Source organism: Theropithecus gelada, chromosome 1, assembly GCF_003255815.1.
Source record: "Theropithecus gelada isolate Dixy chromosome 1, Tgel_1.0, whole genome shotgun sequence".
NCBI lineage: Eukaryota > Metazoa > Chordata > Mammalia > Primates > Cercopithecidae > Theropithecus > Theropithecus gelada.
In genome coordinates, this window is record NC_037668.1 from 113,595,037 (window position 1) to 113,620,992 (window position 25,956).

General features: G+C 35.3%; 1 protein-coding gene across 2 annotated transcripts in view; it reads right to left on the minus strand.

Annotated features, from left to right (window-relative positions):
• The window catches only part of ZNHIT6 (zinc finger HIT-type containing 6), a 54,019-nt gene that overhangs the window by 5,686 nt on the left and 22,377 nt on the right, over nucleotides 1-25,956 (minus strand). For both annotated transcript variants that reach the window (XM_025362250.1, XM_025362261.1), the window contains 3 exons: nucleotides 22,288-22,356; nucleotides 20,136-20,216; nucleotides 18,347-18,424 (listed from right to left, as the gene is read on the minus strand). In XM_025362250.1, coding sequence (XP_025218035.1) covers nucleotides 18,347-18,424; nucleotides 20,136-20,216; nucleotides 22,288-22,356 — 228 coding nt within the window. The remainder of the gene's footprint in view (nucleotides 1-18,346; nucleotides 18,425-20,135; nucleotides 20,217-22,287; nucleotides 22,357-25,956) is intronic.

Below are 25,956 nucleotides of genomic sequence, written 5' to 3' on the forward strand. Positions count from 1 at the left end.
CTCCCAAAGTGCTGGAATTACAGGTGTGAGCCACCGTGCCCAGCCTACAAGTTACCAATTTTCATACCAAGAAACAGTTAAAGACTTTTACATAACATTTATGCTGGCCGGGTGCGGTGGCTCACACCTGTAATCCCAGCACTTTGGGAGGCCAAGGTGGGCGGATCACCTGAGGTCGGGAGTTTGAGACCAGCCTGACCATCATAGAGAAACTCCACCTCTACTAAAGATACAAAATTAGCTGGGCGTGGTGGCACATGCCTGTAATCACAGCTACTCGGAGGCTGAGGTAGGAGAATCACTTGAATCCGGGAGGCAGAGGTTACAGTGAGCTGAGATCACACCATTGCACTCCAGCCTGGGCAACAAGAGTGAAACTCCGCCTCAAAAATTAAAAATAAAAAAAAATAATATTTATGCTGTCATTTTTCTTGAATAAAAGAATGAGCTAACCATTCAAATTCCTCAAATATATTTATTTTGAGCCTTAAAGACAACCAATCACCTTATAATTTCTAGTAACATGGCAATAAAATAACTGGTTATAAAATTGGCTTTTGTAAAAAGTCAATTATTCTAATTATAACTGGTTTCCAGAAATTTATATTGCTATATAAAATTTAAGAAATACAGAGTTTATCATGACACAGATGCCAAATGTGTCACAGGTAAATAGATGCTAGTGGTCATTAAAGTATGAAATTCTCAAATCATTACTTTAAAAAAATAAGTTTGAGGTGACTGAATATGCATCCCCAGAACATTCATTCTTGCTTGCTTTCTGGGGTAGGAGTGAAAGGGTGGAATTCTAGCTAGCTCACTAGCGTGTACATATGAGAATATGTTGGCATGTTAATGTCATTTCATGTCAAAGAAGAAAAAGCTGAGAACATGTCAATCAGTGTAGTGCAGAAGTTCTCCAGCATTTTTATTCATCTCTACCAATGACAGGTGATATTCACATGCAAAACACATATCACATGAGATATCCAGCCTAACGGCTGTAACTCCATCCTTTTATCTCCTGCTCAAACAAGCACACTGGAACACAAGTGATCAAGAGTGAGGATATCATTGGGATACATTTAAATTTGCTGTAATTTTAAGAGTAAATCATTCACAAACTTTGGTATTTCCTGATTAGTAAAAAATTATCTGCACCATAATCATAGCTGACTAAGACATGCAGGACACTTATTAAAAAATATGATGTAGTGATTTCTCCATCTTCTGAGTTTGTCTCATGCAATCGTTTTCAAATCAGGAAAAATAAAAGGGCTTAACAAAATGCAGAGCCAAGCTGACTAAAGTTAGAGAACAACTGTAAAACCGTAACTTTACTTATGCTTCCCTGACCACACACCCCAGCGTGGAATTGCAGAATATTCTTTATGTTGAAAAGAAACTTGAAATGCAAAATACTGTTTTTCTAAACCAGCCACCTTGGTGCCCACAGATCATAGAATTCATACATTCTTTTCCCTGTGTGTAATGTAATACAGATGTGCTTACAATACTTCTAAAGTGTTTCCAGCATTCAAGGATTAAATGCTTCACATCTTTTAAACATTATTTCTCTTTGAAATAAGCAGGGTTTTTTTAAAGTTAGTAGTAATTATATAAAAAAGAAAAATGAGACTGTATCAGATACCTAAGTATAAGACTAACTTACAAAGTAAAATATAAAATGGGGATAACTAAATTTTTCTTGGGAGGAAATAAGACCTGGACTGTCAAACAGGAGCTTTTCAAGTGGCATCCTACAGGCACTTGCAATAACTTATCTTCTGCGCCTTTTAACTAAATCATAAGATTTCTAATGAAACGCATTTTTCAAATAAGGGAATTTTTTTTACTTGTTTCAGTTTTTAGTAAACAATTTTCAGTGCATACTTAATGTTTTAGGTATTTTATTTCTTTTTGTAATATTAAATCTTAATTGGGTTTCTCCAGATTTCCAAAGCTAAAACCAAGAAGCAACAAAAAAAGTTCTTCAAAGGCCACACGGGAATCACAGCCTAAAATTATTGCTGATATAACATATGTTCCTAGCAGAGGAATGTTCAGAGGTACATAAAAATTACTACACAACAAGTTAAACATGCTTTGGATCCTAAAACTGTAATGATTATACTTATTTGGATTCTAAAACTGTAATGATTATACTTAAAAAAACTTGGTTCCTGTTTTACATGCTAAGCAGGCACTGTGCAAAGCACTAAGGATGCAAATATTTAGAAGAGGGTTGTTAACTAATAAATTATTTTAAAAATATTTTATGCAATGAAAATCTGGTATGTTGTATGGTTTTGATTAGAATCAATGGATTTTAATTAGTGTTTAGCCTAAAATGTTGCAAACTTCTAATCAGCAATATGCTATTGAGTGTCAGTAAGCTTCTGTGCCACAGCTTTCCAGCCTGTTACACGAAGCGTTCAGATTTCACTAAATAATCTTTTAGCTGAAATTCTGAATTTCTTAGATTTTTCTACAACAAGTGGTTACTCTTAATCAACCATTAATATTTACCAGTAATTTAAAAGTAAATTTTGCAAACTGTTCATAAAGAAAGCCTATCAGACACATATGGGGTTAACACTTTATGGACTTGGAGTTTAGTTAAATGAAGTAATAACTTTTATTGGTTGTTTGAGTTTGGAGTTTAACACTGAGTTAAAGTTCCGGCTCCATCATTCACTGGTCTATGATCCTGGATAAGTTACTTAAGTTATTTAATCCTCAGTTTCCACGCTTGAAAATGGGGATAATGACAGTATCACTTTTAGAGAGCTACAGTGAGGGTAAATGAAAAAACACAGAAACTGCTCACACATTTATTTAAGCCCTAAGCACATGTGTTTTATATTTTTATTTACCAAAAATAACAACACTTTCCTATAGAAACTTCAGTTCAGGACAAAGTCACTGAATTTCATTACCAAGGAAACTTCAGTTCAGGACAAAGTCACTGAATTTCATTACCAGTGAAGATACTGCCTTTATGTGCATTTTGCATTTTAAATGTAGCCTTACAACTTTCAGTACGACCTTCAAATCATTATTTTATTGTCACATTTACTTCCAAGAAGATAAAGGTACTTTGAATGTTTCTGTTTCCATTATCTTGAGGCAAGTTTTAAGAGCCCAGCTTTGCACTGCCTAAAACATTTAGGTTTAGCTCCTTTGCAAGCCATGAAGCTACTGAATCCTAAGGGACAGCTTTATCTTTTGGAAATTTTCACAAACTCTGGTATTTCCATTAGTATAATGTCTCTGCTACCATAAGACAAACTACTTAGGTTTGGAGGAATTAAGATACTAACATCTGTCTTTTTTCTTGCCCTCTGGGACCCTTCTTAGACATTTCCTCTTGTAATTTCACTTGTTCACCCTCACAGGCTCACTGGCTGACACTGCTCTGGGCAGCCTCATGGGGGCATTATGAGGGCAGAATTGGCTCAGTGGGCCAAAGAGGGGTTACAGTGACATTACATAAATAAAAGTTGTCATGATAATCAAGGGTATGCTTTTAATCTTGACTCTGTCACTAACTTTCAAAAAAATGGGCCAAGTTCTTGAACTTCTTTCTCTGTACTTTATTAGCAAATTAGCGTGCTTTTTTAAAAAAACTCCTCATAACCCAAAAAGACAAGTTTTTAAAGAAAGGAAGTCACAAACTACTTTATGTCCCAACTGACACTCCATGGATCATCGCCCCTTCCACCTCCTAAAAAATACCAAAACTAAGTCTGAATTTCTCCAAATTTAATCTGTGGCAGACCCTAAGCCACATTATCTTTCCACTAAAATAAGATCACTGAATTAGGTGATCGCCAAGATCCCTTCAGCTCTTAAATTTCTACAATTTTGTATATTTATCTGGCAAAGGTAGCACTTAACCTATATTTTTTCATAGTTGTATTTATTTCTCAATCTAGGTTTCTAGATTAAAAGTTTTAATTATTCTTTTATTTACATTTTAAAAGGTATTATTTAAAATTTCTCCAAATAATACTTCTGTGTAACAATTTTGCAACTCACAATATTTAAGTCATATAGAAAAAGATTTTGTCAAAGTTAATCTTTTTCTCACCCAATCTCTCTTAGTTTTCATATTTTAAAAATCAGAGTAGTTAAATTAGTGGTTTGCTGCACTTTGTTTTGGGATTTTTATGTACCCACATAAATGAGGACGATACCTGCTTGACATGGAGTGTAGATCATAAATTGTGTAGTACAGACATATGCCTTAATTCAGAAAGCTCACCAGTTCAGAACTGCATTTGGTAAATATCCTATTCTAACCATGATATTTAAACTATGGATGTGGTTAAATAAAATGGCCAACTATATATTTTAAAACCTGTTTTAAGGAGGGGCTTACAAGGCTCTGACTTGTTCTAAATATTATTTCTTTGAAATCTTTTCTGATTTTTGTTGGTAAATTCAATTACTTCTAAATCTACAAAGCTTGAGTTCCAGTCTTATCACTGGTTCTTACGAGCTATGACTCCAGAAGGAGACTCAGTTTTTCTCATCAATAAAATGGTAGGAAAGATAACTACTCATGGGTTAGTTTGTAAGGACTATAATATAACAGGTGAAAATGTTTCCAAAGTGTAACTTGCTAAGCTAGCATCAGTAATAAGATTTTATACTCCAAAAGTAATGTGGCACTCCTAGCAAGGAAATGACATACTTACCAGGAATTATATTTACGATTTATGACAGAGACAGAGACTAGTTAGTAGAAAAAGCATGAACTAAACTCTGTTGACAAACAGGTCTGAGTCCAAATCCTAGCCTTATAAACTGTACAAACTTAGTTTCTTTGGGTAAGTCAATTTTTCAGAGCCTAAGATTCCTAATCGGGTAAAGTAGAAAAGACATAGTATATACTTGATTAGAATTAATACATGTGAAAATGTTATAAGCACTAGCCTGGCATTTATTCCTCAATTGATTCCTCAAATATTTACTTAGTGTCTACTATGCACAGGTAGTCTGCTAGGTAATGGAAGTTCATAACTTTATGGGGGGAGGCAGACAAATAAACTATTGCATTCACTGGCACAAGTATCATGATAGAAATGTAAAGTTACACTGGCTAGTAATGGTTTTTCCTTTCTACATTTAGTACTCTTTTCAAGATCTCTTGTAAGGCAGGTATGGTGGTAACAAACTCCCTCAACATTTGCTTATTTGAAAAGACTCTTATTTCTTCTTTGCTTAAAGAAACTTAGTTTAGCTGGAAATGAAATGCTTGGTTGAAGATTTTTTTCTTTAAAGAGTTGAATATAGGCCCCCAAACTCTCTGGCTTGTAAAGGGCTTCTGCTGTTAGCCTGATGGAGGTGACCCATCTCTATAGCCACTCTGTAGGTGACCTGCCCCTTCTCTCTAGCTGCTTTTCATTTCATTCTTTCTTTCATTTCGACCTTGGAAAATCTGATGATTATGTGTCTTAGGGATGGTCTTCTTGTGGGTAATATTGCAGGGGGTCTCTGTATTTCCTGAATTTGACTGTTGACCTATCTAGCAAGGATGGGGAAGTTTTCATGAACGATATCTTAAAATGTGTTTTCCAAGTTGTTTGCTTTTTCCCCGTCCCTTTCAGGGATGCCAATGATTCGTAGATTTGGCCTCTTTACATAATCCCATATTTCTCAGAGGTTTTGTTCATTCCTTTCATTCATTTTTCTTTATTTTTGTCTGCTTTATTTCAGAGAACCCATCTTCAATTTCTGAGATTCTTTCCTTAGCTTGGTCTATTCTGCTGTTAATACTAGTGATTGCACTGTGAAATTCTTGAAGTGTATTTTTCAGCTTTGTCAGATCCATTAGGTTCATTTTACACTGGCTATTTTGTCTGTCAGCTCCTGTATTGTTTTATTGTCCTGAATCTTGATGCATTATCCTTAGCAAACTAACGCAGGCCAGAAAACCAAATGCCACAGGTTCTCACTTATAAGTGGGAGCTAAATGATGAGAACTCATGGACACAAAGAACTAGGAACTAGGGGAAGGTGGTGGGTAGGAGGAGGGAAAGGAGCAGAAAGAATAACTATGGGGTACCAGGCTTAGTACCTGGGTGATGAAATAATCTGTACAACAAACTCTTGTGACATGATTTTACCTATATAACAAATCTATACACGTAGCCCTGAACCTAAAAGTTAAAAAAAAAAAAAAGTAAAGCTCAGTAGATCCTCAGTAAATACTGTCTCTTGTTCTGTTGTTGTTTTGTTTTGTTTTGAGACAGAGTCTCGCTTTGTCGCCCAGACTGGAGTCCAGTGGCACGATCTCAGCTCACTGCAATCTCCACCGCCCAGGTTCAAGCAATTCTCCTACCTCAGCCTCTTGAGTAGCTGGGACTACAGGCGTGTGCCGCCATACCCGGCTAATGTTTGTATTTTTAGTAGAGACAGGTTTCACTATGTTGGCCAGGCTGGTCTTGAACTCCTGACCTCAGGTTATCTGCCTGCCCTGGCCTTCCAAACCTCTCTTGTTCAGTACCAACATCCAAATGTTCTTTGTTCTTGCAGGCTGCACAGGGCCTTCACTATCTAGGTACTTCAGTTCCTAACCCTAGCTAACCCCTCTCCTTAATTGTTTTGTATTCTTTTTTGCCCAATTTTATTGAGGCATAATTGACAAATAGGAATTATATATATTTAAGGTATACAATTTGATTTTTTTTTTTTTTGTAGAGACAGGGTCTCCCTATGTTGCCCAAGCCGGTCTCAAACTTCTGGGCTCAAATGAGTCTCCTGCCTCAGCCTCCGACAGTGTTGGGATTACAGGTGTGAGCCACTGTGCCGGCCTCAATTTGATATTTTGATGTGTGTATATGTTGTGAAATGATATCATAATCAAGCTAATTAACATATCCATCACCTTACATAACATTTTTAAATTTTTTCTTGTGATAAGAACACTTAAAATGTACCCTCTTAGCAAATTTCAAGTATACAATATAGTATTGTTAATTATTTGTTTCTTAAAATCCTTTCTCCTCCATGCACTTTTTCCCCCTCTAATTAATGTAGGGATTTTAAATCTTGATCTTTAGTCTTAATCTTGCTAACAAAACATACATTTCCTTTGAAGCTAAAACTGAATGCAAGTATTTCATCAGTACAGACTCTTACATCTTCAGACTTTATCAGGATGTATATTACCTTGCAAAATATGATTAGGTTCCTCAGAGAAACTTTTGCTGAGAGGTTCAATAGTCCATGAATTAACTACATTATAGAATGGTATTATTTTAGAGTTGGCAGGAACTTATAACCCAGTCTCTTTCGTCTTCCAGTTAAGTACACTGAAGCCCTGAGAAGTTAAGTATCTTACTCAGAGTCACTCAAGAAAATGCAAAGTTGGGCCTATAAAGCCAATTTTGTGATTTTTTTTCACTCAACTGAGTGCTTGTTCATTCATTCCTCACTCAACAAATATTTACTGAGAGGCTACCATGTTCCAGACACTGTTCTTGGCACTGGGAATACAATGGTGTACTACAAGGTATTTACTAGCGGTGAAAGGACAAAGACTTTCTAGGAAGAAGGTATATGTGATATGTGTGAGGTAGAGATAGGAAGAGAGAGTTAGGTCTACGAAACTGGGTAGAGAGCGGATATGTTTAAAGTACCGAGCACAGAATGGATATCGGAATACACATAGAATTCAGAGTTTTGGTGCCTAACATTTAAATTGGCCACAAAATATTCTATAACGTAACTAGGATGGGTAAGTTTAGTAGATTAACATTACGTTAAAATATCACTTGTTTTTAGAGAAAATTCATATTTTATATTTCACATAATTCCCTTAACCAAGAATCAAAATAGTATATATTTGAAGTGAGATGATCACTATAGAAATGGCAGGCTTGGAATCTGCTAAGAATTTGACCATCACATCGCTTTGGATCACTTTAAATACAGCCTCTCAAACTAACATTCTCAGGTTCGAAGCTACTGAGACCTCAATAGTTGAGTTTATATCTGTCTGGTAAACACTCAGCCAACTGTGCCAACTACCTGAGCTTCAACTTTCTTAAAACTAAGTTAAAAATTCTTATCATAAAACTGCTATAACAAGAATACTACATATAAAGCCCATTTCATCACTGGAAGAGTATCATCTTTGAGATGATAAAAAAAGTTTAGCAAACCACTCTACATATTCCCTTTCTGTGTGTGGACATTCTTCAGATTAACTCTAACAATTTCTAATCCTTAAATGATGCTTCCTTTGTTCTGTAATAGAATATAGAATTGTTATAATCCTTAAATGATGCTTCCTTTGTTGTTTGTTTTATTCTCGCTTTCTTTTAGAATCTATATCCAAAATGTGGTCAAAGGTTAATGCCATTCTGAACACATACTCATCCTGACCATGATTACTTTGAAAAATAAACAACAATCCCAAAAAGGTATAACAAAGAACTGTGGTTCGGTTTCACATAATCTGAGAACATGCATTATGATTATTTATGGTACTGACAGGTATGTACCATATTGCAAAGAACATACTAAGGCTTTGAGTGCAGGCAGACCTAGGTTTGAATCTAGGTTCCACCACTTAGTGCTTACACAGCCACAGACGGGCTATTCATTTAATTATAATATACTTAAAATGTATAATATAATTATAATACGTATAAAGTGCGATCAGAGTACCTAAACGGTAGTAAGGCACTCAATAAAAGTTTGTCATTCATACTTACTATATTCCATAAAGATACCTATTAGCCCCCAGATTTAACCTTGGTTTTAAATCACTCTTGCAGGAAACAATTTTTGTGTGTGTTCGGGAAAACTTATTCAGGGTCTTCACATTGTTTTGCTTAAACATAACCTAAAATAATTGTGAAAAACAATGATACTTTTGTATATCCTTATATTAACATCCTACAAGTTTAAGCAGATGCAAAGAACATAATTTATGGTGTACTGTGAATATTGATGATTTAAAGTGAAATATATCACCCTTAAGTAAGTTCACTAGACTCTAAATATCATGGTAATTTAACAGCAATATCATCCACTAAAAAAAATAAATAAATAAATAATGGCCATGTGTGGTGGCTCACACCTGTAATCCCAGCACTTTGGAAGGCCGAGGCGGGCAGATCATTTGAGGCCAGCCTAGCCAATATGGCAAAACCCTGTCTCTCTACTAAAAATACAAAAATTAGCCAGGTGTGGTAGTGTGCGGCTGTGATCCCAGCTACTTGGGAGGCTGAGGCACAAGAATCGCTTGAACACGAAATCCGGAGGCTGCAACGGGCCAAGATTGTGTCACTGCACTCTAGCCTGGGCAACAGAGTGAGACTCACTCACTCTCTCTCTCAAAAAAAAAAAAAAAAAAAAAAAAAATTATATATATATGCATAAGCGCTGCTTTCTAAGTTAGAAATCTTACTTGTTCTCGGAACCTTGTTTTTCCATTCAGATTCTCTTGCAGAATTTTATACCAAGTCATATGTTTACACTTGACCTTCTCTGTAACAAAAATGTAATGAAAAGTAAAATTTAATTTCATTACTTATGACCTTTATGTTTTAAATAATAAAATTTCTTCTGAACTGAATAGTTTTAACTATTATTAAATCAAATCGATCAAAACAACACAAATATATTACAAACAAATTAAGTTTTTTTTTGAAAAATATCTCTTAACATGATGGATGAGCACTGATGAGGGCATCTTCTATTAAAGGCATGTTTTTGTTCACTATTGATTCTTAGATTAAATGATTTCCCCCCATTTATCAACTTGGTATCCATTAACAGAATCAAATTTCAAAAGGAAAACAAGAGGAAGTTTACGTAATCCTATCTAGAGAACAAGCTCTTATTCTTCACTAATTCTTCATCACAGTTATTTTCAGGGGATCTTAGGCAGAAATGTCTCTGACTGTTTACATAAGAAAAGACATCTGAAAATAGTTAACACTGTTCTTAGAAATTCTGGAATTCCTTCAGTGTTCTCCAGTATATACTTAATTCTGCACTATTCTCAAAATAATTTTTAAGTTCTAACTTTTAACACACATCTTATAAATTTCCTAGAGTATCTTCAAAGCATATTTTTCAATTATGCACCATAAGTCTAAAACAAAGTCATCTAATTTTCCATTTCTAGTTCAATTAGGGAAAGAGCACAGACTAATATCTTTAAGGAGGTAAAATGTGATTTAAAAAAAAATCCATTCTAATACCAATTGCCGTGTTTCTTTATAGAACTTCAACAACTCAATTGAATATATCTACCAAAAACTCACTATATCAAACATGTTAGACATTGTGTGGGAAACAAAAATGTCCTCAAGGAGTTTAACCAACCTGGCCGGTGTTTCCCAAAGTGTGGTCCCAGGAAAAACTTATATCAGGGTCACCCTTGGGAGGCAGAGATTGTAAAGAAAAAAAAAAAAAAAAAAATTGTAGGTTTCTGGGTACTATGTAAGATTTACTAAACCAGAACCCCAAGAGAGTGGTTTGGAAATCAACATTTTCAACAACTGCCCTAGATGATTATGATGGATACTGAAATCTGAGAAGCATTGTTCTGAAAAGAAATACAGGCTACATGTGCCACTGGGGAGAGGTTTACAGGAAGGAAGAATAACTGGCCAGTAGTGAAAGGGGGTCTTTGCTTGCTAGTGAGTGGGTGCAAGCCAAAAGTGGTCAGGTGGGCCTCACCTGAGGCCTTTACATAGGTAAAATCAATTTCTCAAAAAGGAGATAGGAAAAAGCATTTTACCTCTTCACTTCACTGAAAATGATTTTAAAATATTTTAGATTAAAGATCCATAAAGTTCCAAGGAAAGTAAAATAGCCTTAGTTTTTAAAATTTAAAAACATCCTCTCAGCATGGAAATAAAATCATCCAAGAGAAATAGCTCGTACTTTTGCTGGTTGCTTTTCAAACAAAAAGCATTCCAAAATTATTAACTAAAACCAGCACAGGAGGAAACGACTAATAGGCTATGTGCAAGTACAACAGGATAATATGCTCATGAACAGTAAAAATTTTTGTGATATCCATGAAATCAAAGCTTAGGTAACACTTTAACCTAGGCTTAGGTTTAAATCTAAATTCTTGGCTTTATATGAAAAATTCTGGAAGCAAACTGAAGGCAAAGGTTTGTCTTTCCATCAAGAAATGATTAAGTCTGGAGTGTCCATGCAAAGATGCCCTTGCCCTCCACTAGGCACTTTTTATGCCTTGTATTTTAAGTATCTATCTTTTGTGGTATTTATCACATATCAGTCTTCCCACCTAGACGATGAGCTCTTTGAGGGCTAGTCTTTTAGATGTCTATATATCCCTAGGGATTAGCACTGGGCTGGCACATGGAAGGGGCTCAATGAAAATTAACTGAATAAATGAAAAATACAGACCTGATCAATCTTAACTGATACTTTAGGTCAGGTTCATGTATCAAAAAGCCTGACCTCTGAGCAGGTACTACACTTTCTGAAGTAACTTTTAAATTACACTGGGCCCTGTTACAATCTTCTCTCTCTCTCTCATTTCACATGTTGAGAACTGAAGCCCCCAACTGTTTACATGATATATAGATACCATGTAAACCAATAAAAAACCCTTTAGAGCAGGGATCAGCAAACTATAGCCTGGAGGCCAAATCCAGCCCACTATCTGTTTTCGTAAATAAAGTTTTACTGGACCATATTCTAGTCATGTCCATTCATTTAAGTGGTCTATAGTTGCTTATGTGTTACAATGGCAGAATTGACTAATTATGACTAAATGGCCCACAAAGCTGGAAAATACTCACTATCTGGCCATTTAAAGGAAAAGTTGCCCAAGCCCTGCTTAAGGGTATTAACGTGGCATCAATACCTAGCATACATCAAGCATATATATACACACACATATATATATGAATTAGCACACTTATTAAAAAATTAAGACTGAACACTTGCTGTGGAAAAGTCACTAACACAACTCTGCAGGAAATATAAAGATGAAGATGCCTACGGCAACCACTGTCTTCAAAAGGGAGTTAATCATCATATGGTTTAAGTTTTATTGGGATAAAATAAGTCAAATTTATAGGAACCTATGAGAAATGCAAAACACTTTTAAGGTTCTAAAGATATGGAAATTATATCCAGTTTGGGGGAAGGAAATGAACTCTACTGTAGACACTGGTAAATAATAGTCTACCTAAAAGGAATGGAGAAGAAAGGACAAATGGAAGACGCGTTGTGGATGTCAATTATGCAAGGTAAGGTGGCAAGGTGGAAGTCAAGAAGTAGTCGAAGATGCTGGGCTACAAGGTCTTATGCCTGGCTTACTAGAACAAAAGAGCCAGTAATAGAAAATGAGTACCAACATTTGTTGACTGCTTACTCGATGCCAGAACACTCAGTCCATTAAATTAGAAACACATACATCAGGAAGAAATAGATGCAGTGTAATGAAATCTAGACATGTTGAGCTTAACATTTAACGAGATGTGTAAATAAAGATAGCTGGAAACCAAGATTTGGAGCTTGGGAGAAAAGTTAAAACTATATCTAGATTTGGGAGTAATTTCCACAGAAATAAAGTTGACAATATCTTAAGTTCCTGAAATCTCATATTCTTGCAATATCCAATTATGTCAAAAGAAATATTAACAAACATGACTGGTTATCTGCTCCCTTGTGTTTAGTGGTGAGTGGTCTGTTGGGAATGTATGGCTAATATTACATTTGAAGTATATCCCAGAAATATAAGAAATTATATGGCTGATGCATGCCTGGAGCCTCAGCTATGCAGGAGGCTGAAGCAGGAAGATTTCTTGAGCTCAGGAGTTCAAGGTTGCAGTGAGGCTATGCTTGTGCTACTGCATTCCAGCCTGGGCAACACAGTAAGACCCTGTCTCTCAAAACAAAATTTTTAAAAATGAATTTGGTTAAAAGAAGCTGTTAAACAAATAAAGTAATATATGATACAGTTAACTACTACCAAACATGTGGAACTTAAACACCTCTTTAGGTTTGTTGAATCATTTCAGCATGATGTTCTAGTTGAAACTCAAAATACTTGAATACACAGGAGTGATTTTCTAGGTGCCAGGCACTGTAGTAAGCAGCTGACAAGTATTAACTCAAATTAACCTTTACAACAATGCAGTATCATTTCTGTTCTGATTCCCACATTTAGATGGGAAAATAGGCTTACTAACTTTCCAAGGTCTGTATCAAATTAAAAACACAATTTTGACTTTATAGCAAATCTCTGATGTACATTTTTGCATAAGAGCAAAAAGGTTATTCTGGAAGTTCTCATAATTTGGGTTAGGTTTAAGGAGCAGTGACAACAAACTTTTACTTATTATAATAAATGTACTATTTGTAATGGTGAAACTTTTAGTCTAAAAAGTCTACTCTAGAACCTCATAAAGTAAAGTAAGGTCTACTCCACATATTAAGTATTCTGGAAGGATAATATTACTATTTTTTTAACTAGCATACAATTTCACTCTGAAGATATCCTAATAATTAGTAGAGTAAGGTCATTCTTTTTGAAAGTAGTGTTCCGGAAAATGATGCGACCTCTACATGAAACTCAACATGCTCTTAGCCTCTCCAGACCTTAACTTCATCTCTCTGTAAACAGCAATCATGCCAGAAACCATAGTCACCTTTGATTCCTAGTTATTGCTCCCTATAGCCAACTTGATCACCAAGTCTTACTGGTTTTTTTTTTTTTTTTTCTAGATCTTTACAGTTTTCTATGCCAATGAGACAAGATCCAAACAGCGTTAGTATTGGGTCTTGAACTAACTCTTCAATCTTATCTTTTTAAAAAAAGTTTTAAAAATACTTCTCTGCATGCATCTATACACTCCACTTACTTGCTTTGTTTACGATATACCACACCCTCATACTTCTTAAGGGCCTCTGTACCTTCCCCTAGTCATAGGCCATTCACCTTTAATAAAGGTCAAACGTGACTTCCACAACAAAGCCTTCTGATGACATAAGGATACCTGCTACCTTCCATGTCGCTTTTAAGATATAGACACAGGTTTCTTATGATACATACAGTGTGTCTGTTTTCCGTACTACAATAGAACTGTATTTTATTCATTCTTGTATAAACCCCAATTTTTATTTATATGCCTAGAAGATTAAATGTACTTAATGTTTTTTTTTGAATAAATTTGGAAAGAATCATCCTATAACTGCTTAAATCACAAAAAATCCAAGATTTACAAGTATCAAAGTAGCAAAGTAAATATAAAAAACAAAATGTATCTAAATTTCTTTCTGGTAAATAATTCCATAAAATAAAAGTAAAATCTAGGCTTAAAAGTTAATATATTTGGAAAACTGTACTTGAATAGACAAAGTTGGCTGTTTTATAAATTATTTAGTCAGTAGTAACTTAAGTGGGCAGTAATACAACAGCTGCTCTCTGATAGTGCCTGACATTTAGCAACGTAGGCTTTTCTAGTCCAAAATCACTCATTTACTTTCTGAGAATAAAAAGTTGGTAAAAAATAATGCAGCAAAGAGCAAGAATGGCATTACTAACATAAGCATCTTACATGAATGATCTTCTCCACAGGGGCAGGAACACTTTTCTTTACTGCCATAGCCTCAATGTTTAGAACAGTACCTGGACTTTGGCATACTCCCTATTTGCTGAATGAATAAATGAATTTATTTAAAAAGCTAAAATAGCTTTTCTAAGAGATAAATTCAGACCCTATGTATTCTGGAAAGAAAACTCCCAAACAGCTCAGTAGTGAGTTCCTTAGATTAGACACAAATTCTATAATCACAATTTAAAAAATAAGCCATGAATGGCAAAGCTAAAACCTGGAAAAAATGTAAGCATGCTCTAGCTGACCAGGTATATCTATATCATGAGACAATTGCTATATACCTTCCAAGAATGGAAAACAAAACCTATGGAAACTGGTAACATCAAGTATTTGGTAAAAAGACTTTACTCTGAAGTTACTGTAATGCTGAAAACGTAAAATCAAACAGCCATAAAGAAACTACATGTTTCTGATTTCTAAGCACTTCTCAGGAAATAATAAAATGGTTCTATTTAGAATGCTTATCTTAAATTAGAGCTTAGCATTTATAACCTCTAATAATTCTCCTTAGATGTTCTCTGAATGTACTTTCTTTTAAGGATGTAACTGTAATTATGTACACAATCAAATGTAAATACTCATCTTAGTCCATTTATCAGTATGTTATACAGAGAACATTGTTTTAAAAATCTGATAAAAAATAAAAATCTATGCCTAAATACATCTCTATACTATCTAACTTCATTACTTATGACTACAAAATACTTCAATAAAATTGAGGTTCTTTAGAAATTAGCATAACTATGCTTTGAGGCTGACCTAATAATCAGAAATATAAAGATATCCTATGCCAATTTAGGTCCACCTTCAAGATGAAAGCTACCTCAACAGGAATTTCTGACATTATTATTGCTGTCAAATGATGCCATCACTACTCAAGGCTAAATGAATGCCAATTTTTAAACTGGACCTGGGATATAACCTTTTCCCCCTTCCTTTGCTTTGGTAGCATTTTCATACACCACTTAGTTCAAGTCAACAGCAAAAACGGGGGAATCTGGAAGATGAGCTTTCTCCACAGATAAGGTAGAATGAAAGTACTTTCACGTTCCTCAGACTGGCTCAGGTTTATCATTTTTTTTTTTTTTTTTTTTTTGAGATGAGGTCCTGCTATGTTGCTCAGGCTTGTCTCAAACTCCGGAGCTCAAGCAATCTGCCTGCCTCAGCCTCCCAAAGTGCTGGGATTACAGGCATGAGCCACAGGCACCCAGATAGGCTCAGGTTTAGTATCAAATTAGTCTATTCTAGGTATTCCTTATAGTCAACACCACTAACTTTTCACTTTATTAATCTACTATTCCCTTCACTTTGGGGATTAAAAAATTAAGTTTTGTTTAGTAAAATCCTAAAGTCAATTCCACGTAATTCATGTTTAAACAAAATCATTTACATTGTTTCCTTGGAATTTACCTCTAGTCAATCATTACATAATTTTTATATTATCTGTTTCATCTTCTAAATTCAGTTTCTTTCTTGCCATGTGCCATATTTTATCTAATTAGTTCATCTAAATGTTACTCATGTTTTAAGCCATGAGACCATGGCTTTAGTCTCACAAGCCTACTAAGAGAATACCTAGGAGGGCCCATGTGTCCACTCACCTAAGCCAGTCAAACTTGACTCTGACAGAATATCCTCTTCTTCCAAAATTCAAGGAAATCAGAATTCTTGGTAATAAAAGACAAACAGGGGATACTGAGTATTTTAAAGTTTATAGTATAGGACACACTGCTTGGGCCCAGAGAGCAGTTATTTTTTAACCTGGAAATGTGTACTGTAAGTCCACAAAGAGCCAAAGTGGATGGAAATCTCAGCTTGTCCTAGCATACTAGGATTTTTGAGAAGAGCAGCAGAAATGCCCATAGGATGTAATGTCCCAAAAGGGAGCAGTTAAGGAAACTGCTCTCATGCCATTGCATAGAAAGGAATCAGGATACCTAGAGACCACAACTCAGAAAGCTACAAGTCAAAACGTTAAGACTTATTTTAACAAAGAGCCAAACGGGATAAATCTAAACAAAAAATACATCAAAGAAGTACGCTTAAATGAAACTCACACGACCTAGCTCTAGGCATTCAACTCCTCTGCGCTTCATTTTCCTTTAACGTCCTCACACTAATGTTATAACTTTCCTCTTTAGAGTCCCAAAGAGGATCGAAGTTGTCAATAAGCAGTAATATTTTGAAAACAAATTTTTTTTCTGAGCAGTAGACTTAAAATATTCAGTAAACCATGCCATAAACAGATGTGCTGTCATCCAGGCTTTGTTGTTCCATTTACAGAGCACAGGCAGAATAGATTTAGCATAATTCTTAAGGGCCCTAGGATCTCTAGAATGGTAAATGATCACTGGCTTCAACTTTAAGTCCCCAGCTGCATTAGCCCCTAATAAGAGGGTCAGTCCATCCCTTGAAGCTTTTATGGCAGGCATTTACTTCTCCTCTCTAGCTGAGTTCTACATGTCATCTTCTTTCAATATAAAGCTATTTTGTCTACACTGAAAATCTATTGTTTAGTGTAGCCACCTTCATCAGTTATCTTAGCCAGATCTTCTGGATAACCTGCTGTGGCTTCTACATCACCATTTGCTGCTTCACGCCACACTTTTAGGTTATGGAGATGGCTTCTTTCCTAAAACCCCATGAACCAACCTCTGCTAGCTTCAAACTTTTCTTCTGCAGCTCCCTCACCTCTCTCAGCCTTCACAGAGTTGAGAGTTAGGGCCTAGCTCTGGATTAGGCTTTGGATTAAGGGAATGTTTGGGCTGGTTTGATCTTCTATCCAGACCACTAAAACTTTCTCCCTATCAGCAATAAGACTGTTTTACTTTTTTATCATTCTTGTGTTCACTGGAGTAGCATTTTTAATTTCCTTCAAGAATTTTTCCTTTGCAATCATGACTTAACTAGCAGGAGAGGCCTAGTTTCAGCCTATCTCGGCTTTCAATATGCCTTCCTCACTAAGCCTAATCATTCCACTTTTTATTTAAAGTGAGAGATGTGACTCTTCCTCTCACTTGAACACTCACAGGCCATTGTGTGGTTATTAATTGGCCTAACTTCAATATTACTGTGTCTCAAGGAATAGGAGGCCTGAGGAGAGTGAGAGAGATGGGTGAATGAGTGGTTGGTGGAACAGTCAGAACACACACATTTAAGGCTGCCATCTTATATGGGCACAGTTCATGGTGCACCCAAAGCAATTACAGTAGTAACATTAAAGTGTTACTCCTGTATCACAGGTCACCACAACAGATATAATGCTAATGAAAAAGTCTGAAATACTGCTAGAATTACCAAACTGTGACACATAGACTCAAACTGAACATGTGCTATTGGAAAAATGGTGCAGATAGACTTGCTCGAAGCAGAGATGCCACAAACCTTCAATTTGTAAAGAATGCAATATCTGTAAAGCTCAGCGAAGTAAAACACAATAGAACAAATAAAAGAATGCTTGTATTTTAAAATATTCTATTTCCCCTATCTCAGTTGACAGAAAATAAAAGAAAATAAAATATTTTAACCTGGATGATTTTTCAACCCAATTTGTCCTATAAGTGTGATTATTTTGAATTCTGACTTGAAAGTTGAAAAGTAAAAGTCATGTTCATAGCTAGATAATTAGTTTAATAACTTGAGCTAATCAAGCTACTTAATTATGTTACAGAACTAAAAAATATTTAAAGAAATGGGGAGGAGAGCAATTTTACCTTACTAAATTTTGCTGCATATATTCAATCTTCATTAAAATCTGAACCCCAGTCTGAGAGCGAATGTAGGCTTTCAACCTGAAATAAAAAACATCACATTGAAGGAAAAGTTGATTTTTAATATATTTCCACATAGTCTTATGGAGACTAAGCATTTGTACCTAATAATACTTAAAAGTTCATCTATTTAAGCATAGAAAAGGAGATAAAGATGTTTTCTAACCAGAAATCTGAAAAGAAAATAACTTTTTTCCTCTGTTCATCTTAAATTTTAAAATATCTGTTTCAATAAATTAATCTGGCTATATAATTTTACAAAAATGTATCCTATTCAGTGACATTTTGTCTTACTGGCAAATACGTGACTAATGATAACAACTAGGTTCCATTTATAAGGAAAGAAACTCAACTATCATAGCTATTTTAAAGACTGCTTGATATGTGACATGGGTCAGGTTCAGTCTGGGCATGACCTTTTATCAAAAGCAAAAGAATGAGATTTGGCCGGGCGCGGTGGCTCAAGCCTGTAATCCCAGCACTTTGGGAGGCCGAGGCGGGTGGATCACGAGGTCAGGAGATCGAGACTATCCTGGCTAACATGGTGAAACCCCGTCTCTACTAAAAATGCAAAAAACTAGCCGGGCGTGGTGGCGGGCGCCTGTAGTCTCAGCTACTTGGGAGGCTGAGGCGGGAGAATGGCGTGAACCCGGGAGGCGGAGCTTGCAGTGAGCCGAGATCACACCACTGCACTCCAGCCTGGGAGACACAGCGAGACTCCGTCTCAAAAAAAAAAAAAAAAAAAAAAAAAAAGAATGAGATTCAACTAGAACTGGATTAGACATTTTAGAATCCACCCAGTCTAAATTTTAAATACCAGGTTATTCTGGAACCAAACCAAGCACTCATTCATATCCCAAGCAAGTACCATCTGGTGAAAATAAAGTCAACTGGGTTTCTACCCAGGAGCACTAATACACTCACACTCTAATAACAATATCCTTTTTCAAGCAGTGCCTAGTATATGCTAGGTCCTGTACTAGGAATTTTATACATGGTATTTCTTTTAAGCCTTGTAACAATCCTATCTAGGAAGTGTTATCATTCTTATTTCACTGATGAGAAAAAAATAAGGCCTGGAAATTAAGTAACTTGCTCTTAATCACACAGCTAATAAGGGACAGAAACTGCTATTTTAACCCAGATATCCATGACTGAATCTTTCCACTATGTTATGTTAACCACTTTTGTCCATGCTGTATTTCTGAACAGGAGGCAGATTGTACTTTACTTAGTTCTCTGAAGACTTGGCTGAAACAGGATTTCCTGTCTTTAAAAGTTACTTGGAAACTTTTAATTTTCAGAGTTTTTCATTCAACGTCAAAGGTAGTTTAGTTTAAGGGTTAAGAGTAAAAACTTTGACTCCAGACTGCCTAGGTGTGAATCCTAGCTCCCCTGTTTACTAGCTATAGGATATTACTTAACCACTTTAAGGCTCAGTTGTCCCATTTATAGAATGGGTATAATAATAATCTACTTTTCAGAGTTATTGTGAGGATTAAATGAATTAACATATTTATTATTGTCTGCTTTGAAGAGTGTCTGGAACATAGGAAACAATGAATGTCAGCTAGTGTTGTTATTTCTACTGACAGACCTTCAGTAAACACCAAGAAAACGTGAGAGAAAGTAAATTGCATTACACATCACATTCTAATAGTCATGGATGACCCTAATAAGTACATCAACATTTTTAATTATTTCAGAAAGTTACAATATTTTTGAAGCATACCTTTGACGAATTACAGGATCAGACTTTTCAGGATCAATGTAAGGCTTTAGGATTTCATTAATAGTTTTATCGTCTGGTACTCTGTCCAACAAAGAAAAAAAAAACAAGCTATATTAGTATTGATAATTTTCTACTAAAAGTGTTAATTTTGAATTATTAAATTTTGTGGCTTTCTTGGTTTAAATAACTGAACAAAGACCTTTTATATTACTCTTGGCAAAATAAAATATCCTTTTAAGCAAAAAATACTTAGGAAAAAGCTCAAAAAGAGTTCTTGGACACACTTAACAAGGTCTTAAAAAACAACATTTTGAGAAGTTCTGTATAAATCAATTATAAAAATATGAAGCCTCTTTTAACACACACCTGTACTCAAACATGAAAAGACGAGGTCAGGATAAAATATATTTGAAACTAGCAGAAATAATAAATCTGAAAAAAGGTTTCAGATTTCAGTGCATGTTCAAATTTATTCATTCTAATTTATAAGACCAAGTTAAAAAATTGATGCTAATTTCCTTGGAAACAAAACATTTTAAGTTTTCCAACTTTCCTCCATATATGCACACTGTTTTAAACTTATATATAAAGCTGTATAAACAAAATTAAGACACTGTTTTAAAACAGTAACTTTCCTCAACCATTTATACATATTCATATATACTATTGGCTACATACCCCTATCTGTAAAATAAGTCGTTTCCTTGTATGCAACTCCAAATAACAAAGTTCTTCACTAAAATCCCTTTGACAACAACAAAGAGAGGACATTTATGTATAATGTAGGAATATGCTAAATATACTACTTAAAGAGCAACTTTAAAATTTTCCTAAACCAAGGAATGAAATAGTTCACAAACATCAAAATGTTTTGTTTGTTTTTGTTTTTGTTTTTTTATTTTTTTGAGACAGAGTCTTGCTCTGTCTCCCAGGCTGGAGTGCAGTGGCATGATCTTGGCTCACTGCAACCTCCACCTCCTGCATTTAAGCTATTCTCATACCTCAGCCTCCTAAGTAGCTGTGATTACAGGAGTGCGCTACTTCCACCAGCTAATTTTTGTATTTTTAGTAGAGACAGGGTTTCACCATGTTGGCCAAGCTGGTCTTGAACTCCTGGTCAAAAGCGATCCACCCGCCTTGACCTCCCAAAGTGCAGGGATTATAGGTGTGAGCTGCCACATCTGGCTGACATTAAAATGTTTAAATGACACTTGAAAGTGTTTTAGGCTGGATGGGGTGGCTCACGCTTATAATTCCAACATTTTGGGAGGTAGAGGTGGGAGGATTGCTTGAGGTCAGGAGTTTGAGACCAGCCTGGGCAACATAGTAAGGCCCTGCCTCTACAAAAAATAAACAAGAATAGCTAGGTGTGATGGTCTGAGCCTTTAGTCCCACCTACCTGGAGGCTGAGGTAGGAGGATCACCTGAGCCCAGGAGGTTGAAGCTACAGTGAGCGGAGATCTGCACCACTGCACTCCAGCGTGGGCAACAGAGCAAGATCCTGCCCCAACTCCCCTCCAAAAAAAAGAAAAAGAAAAAGAAAAGAACAAGTTTTAATATGAAACAGTAACACAAAAAACTTTATGCAAATTAATTCCAATGAGTACACCTATATATATCTAAAATAATGTATTTTCTGAGTGATACACTATAATGTTAACAGTGGTAATCTTTGCATGGTAGAATTTTGGGTCATTTTTCATCTCCTTAACCACCACCCAGCTTAAGAAACAGGAAACTTTCAGCCCTCTAATTCTCCTTGGATCCCTCTCCTCAATACTTGCTTTGCTGCTAAAGAAACCATCATCAGGATTTCTATGTTAATAATTTCCCTTAGAGTTAGTTCTATCACCTTTGTAGGTATTCCTAAAAGTACACTATTGAGTTTTCTGGCTTTATTCCCCCATATTTACAAACAATCATGTTCTATACATTCTTCCTTAACTTGCTTTTCTTACATTATTTCTGAGATTCATCCACGTTGATGTGCATAGCTGTAGTTCATTCGTTTTTAGTGGTGTTTAGCATCTCATTGTATAAATATACCACAATTTAGTTACCCATTCAACTACTGACATTAAGTTAACAATTTATTTTAGATACACAGCCTCCAAATTAAAACAAATCAGTGATTAAAAGACAGCAGTGATACCTTTTTTCTATGTACTCAGCTTGACTTTGAGGAAACTGGAGCTTCACATGCCAATAAAACTGCTGTTTTCTAAGAGAGAAAATAATCATGTGAGAATCAAGGTAGTAGATAATAAAAGTCTGGATGCAAATTGAACTTTCTAAATTTTCACTTTAAGATGATTCTAAAATTATTCTTAGAATTTAACATACATTTTCTATTAAGAGCTAATGTCTCTTGCAAGGGTTATTAAGAAAGAAAAAAAAAGGGAAGCAGTTCTGAATTCCAAGGACTTCACATTTCTGAATTAGAAGGCAATTTCTCATAGTTCAGGGGCTTTTGAGAGCAGTGTGCTACTATTTGAAGTTTACAAATAAATTTCCTCATGACTAAATACAATGAGCTGATGTCTTTGCTTGACTAGTCTGGAAATTAGGTGAATGAAGTATTGTCCGGTTGAGTCCAGCTGGCTGGAGATACACTTCTGAGGCATGAGTACGTGCATTCAGTAGCAAAACAGTAGACAACAAGCTGGTTGCTAAGCAGAATGCACTTTGAGCTACAGTCTTTTTGCTTTCAGGTCTAAACTTTGGTTTGACATAGGATCAACAGCAATAATTCACTAAATGCCTGATTTTAGAAAAATGACTATATTTAATATATCTAAATTTAGAGACATTGACACGATTCCTTTAAAAATCTAATGCTCCAAATATTGAATCCATTATCAAAATTTAAATGTCTTCACTACATGATGATTTTACACAATGTTTTCTTTACTTAGAAGAAATTTCTAACAATCAATTAGAGCAAGTTAATGACCACCAGCATCTCCTTAAAATCTATCCCATAGCAGTAGGACCCCAAAATCTAAAATAATTTTCTTTTAATACAATCTAGTAATCTTTCACCAAACATTTATATGATTTAGTAAAATTTCTGTCAGAAGACAATGACCATAATTTTATTGAGAACAAAGTTGAAAAATACTCTTTACTAATCTAAAGGACAGATGTCTAAAATCTCAGAGGAAAAAACATTTAAAAATTTGAATGCAAATGCAAATTACTAGTTACTCGTTTTAAAAAAGTAATTCTTCCAAAATAAAACATTTTGCAATATTCCTTATTTGTGAAGTAGGTATACCATAATAGCATTAAGGGCTGAGAGACATTTTTTTTTAATAAGAAATAAACTGATTTTGTTCATCTTAATGCATAATATAATTTCTTCCTAAATGTATATTTTTTCCACATTAACTTAGGGAAAAAAGGATTACCAACTTGCCATCTTACAGAATTGTAAACCATGCTCAATCACCCCAATTATTGCTTGAGTAATTTCAAAACTCATTCGCCTTTTAACATTTAGTACACCCTGAATATGTTCAGAAAGCACTTAACATTCCAAACACAGAGGGAAAAAGCCCTCGGAGATAATTTTATTTGCTGTAGTTAACTAGCTCTACTTATAACAAAGTCATTCATTGCTATACATTGTTAAATTATTGATAAAAATATTTCTGTATTTGGCCTCAGCTCACACACGAACAAATTTGAAAAGTACACTAAGTTTTAAAATGTGATCTTGCAATATTCCAAAAACAAAGAAAAACAGAATAATGCAAAGAACATTCAATGCACCCATACTCAGATTTAACTCATTTACAAGTTGCCATATTTTTGAGGTACTTTTATTTCTTCTAAGAAATAAAGGGCTATTGATAACAGTAGATGATTTTCTATACTGTACTTTAGCCCAAGGTGGGCAAATAGAAGTTGAAGGGTGTTGTATAAAGAACTGCTGAGGCTGGGTGCAGTGGCTAAGGCCTATAATCCCAGCACTTTGGGAGGCCAAGGTGGGCGGATCATGAGGTCAGGAGATCTAGACCATCCTGGCTAACACGGTGAAACCCTGTCTCTATTAAAAATACAAAATCTAGCCGGGTGTGGTGGCATGTCCCTGTAGTCCCAGCTACTTGGGAGGCCGAGGCAGGAGAATCACATCGCTTGAACCCGGGAGGCGGAGGTTGCAGTGAGTTGAGATTGAGCCACCGCACTCCAGCCTTGGTGAAAGAGCAAGATTCCGTCTCCAGAGAAAAAAAAAAAAAAAAAAATAGCTGAAATGAGTGAGTTAATTTTCTCTAAAATGGTTTCCAATTTTTCAGTGTTGCTGAAATTACTGTAAGTCCTGACATGTGCTCTTCTTAAGAGTGAAAGAATTAAGTTTGTTTCCCAGTTTTTATAATAATATATACAAATATATGTCCCACTTAAAAAAAATGCACATACATCAAACTCCTAGCAACATTACTTGGATTATTTTCTAAAACTAGATTCCAAGAGGTACAATCACTAAGATAGAGCAGGGTTTCTCAGTCTCAGCAGTGCTGGTATTTTGGACTAGATAATTCTTTGCAATGGGGGATTCGGTCCTTTGCACTGCAGGATGTTTAGCAGTATCCCAGGACTCCACCCTCTAGATTCATACACCCAGTTGTGGCCACCAAAAATGCTACCAGAAATTGTAAATGTCCCTGGAGGCAGAATTATCACTGTTTGAGAACTACAAGGATAAAGGTTTGAACATTTACAACTACTCCTAATGCATTAGGGCTACTGTTCCATAAATTCAACAAAATGCCTTCAACTACAATAATGTCACTATGTCCTTGGTATATCAACATTCTCAAAAATGGTATTACTATACCTTAGTATATTCTAGGTAACTTAGGGACTCCAAGATACCATGTTTAGAGTTGGGTGATAAGATTGGTGGAGTAATTGTGGCAACTGTTAATCCTCATGTTCCCTTGTGGACAATCTGACAAAGCAACAGAAACACTAACCTCTTCTAAGTCCTATGAAACCCAAGTAACTATTCATGCACAGCAAAGCTATTTCCCTCTCCTTCCCTAAATATCAATACATACATGCATTCTCAATGAGGGCAGTATGGCCCCAAAGAGGGCAAAAACTGGTTCTCTGAAGGGCCAACAAAATCTTTGCTATTTTAACGTTTGTGGCCCTACAAAGGGCTACTGTATGCAACAGATATACAGTGTATCTATGGTATCAAAATATCATGGCAGAAAGCTCCTTGGGAGGTCATAATAAAAAAAAGGTTGAAAAATACTTAGATGGCACTTGTATTAAATGAGGAAAATAAATATTTTATACTCATTTTCAGGGAGTTAACACAGGGCACTTATTTACAAACACATGCTTACTAGAAACTTGTTAAGGATCAGTCTCTCTGTGGCCTATTTGTTAACAAAAACAGAAAAAAAAGGGATCATTCTCTCCCACAGTTTCAAGAAAGTATGTGGATGAACACACACATTTAAGGAAAGAGGTTCTATAACCATAATCTAAATTATTCTTTTGACTTCATAACTTCAAATTGCAAATTTTCGTATGGGGAATGCTACCATGATCCCAAGGAAAAAGATGCAAATCAAAAGTCATTAGCTCCTTTTAAATGGCACTGCTCTAATGTTACAATAAGATGTTCAATTTCATTAACAACCAAAGAAATGTATATAGAAATAAAATATTTTTACTTATCAGGTTGGCAGAAATTAGAAATACTAAGTAAGTGTGGCAAAAGTGTGGCAACTTCATTGCTGACAGGAATATAAATTGGTGCAAGCTTCTGGTAGTTCAATTTCATAAAAGCTATAAATAAAAA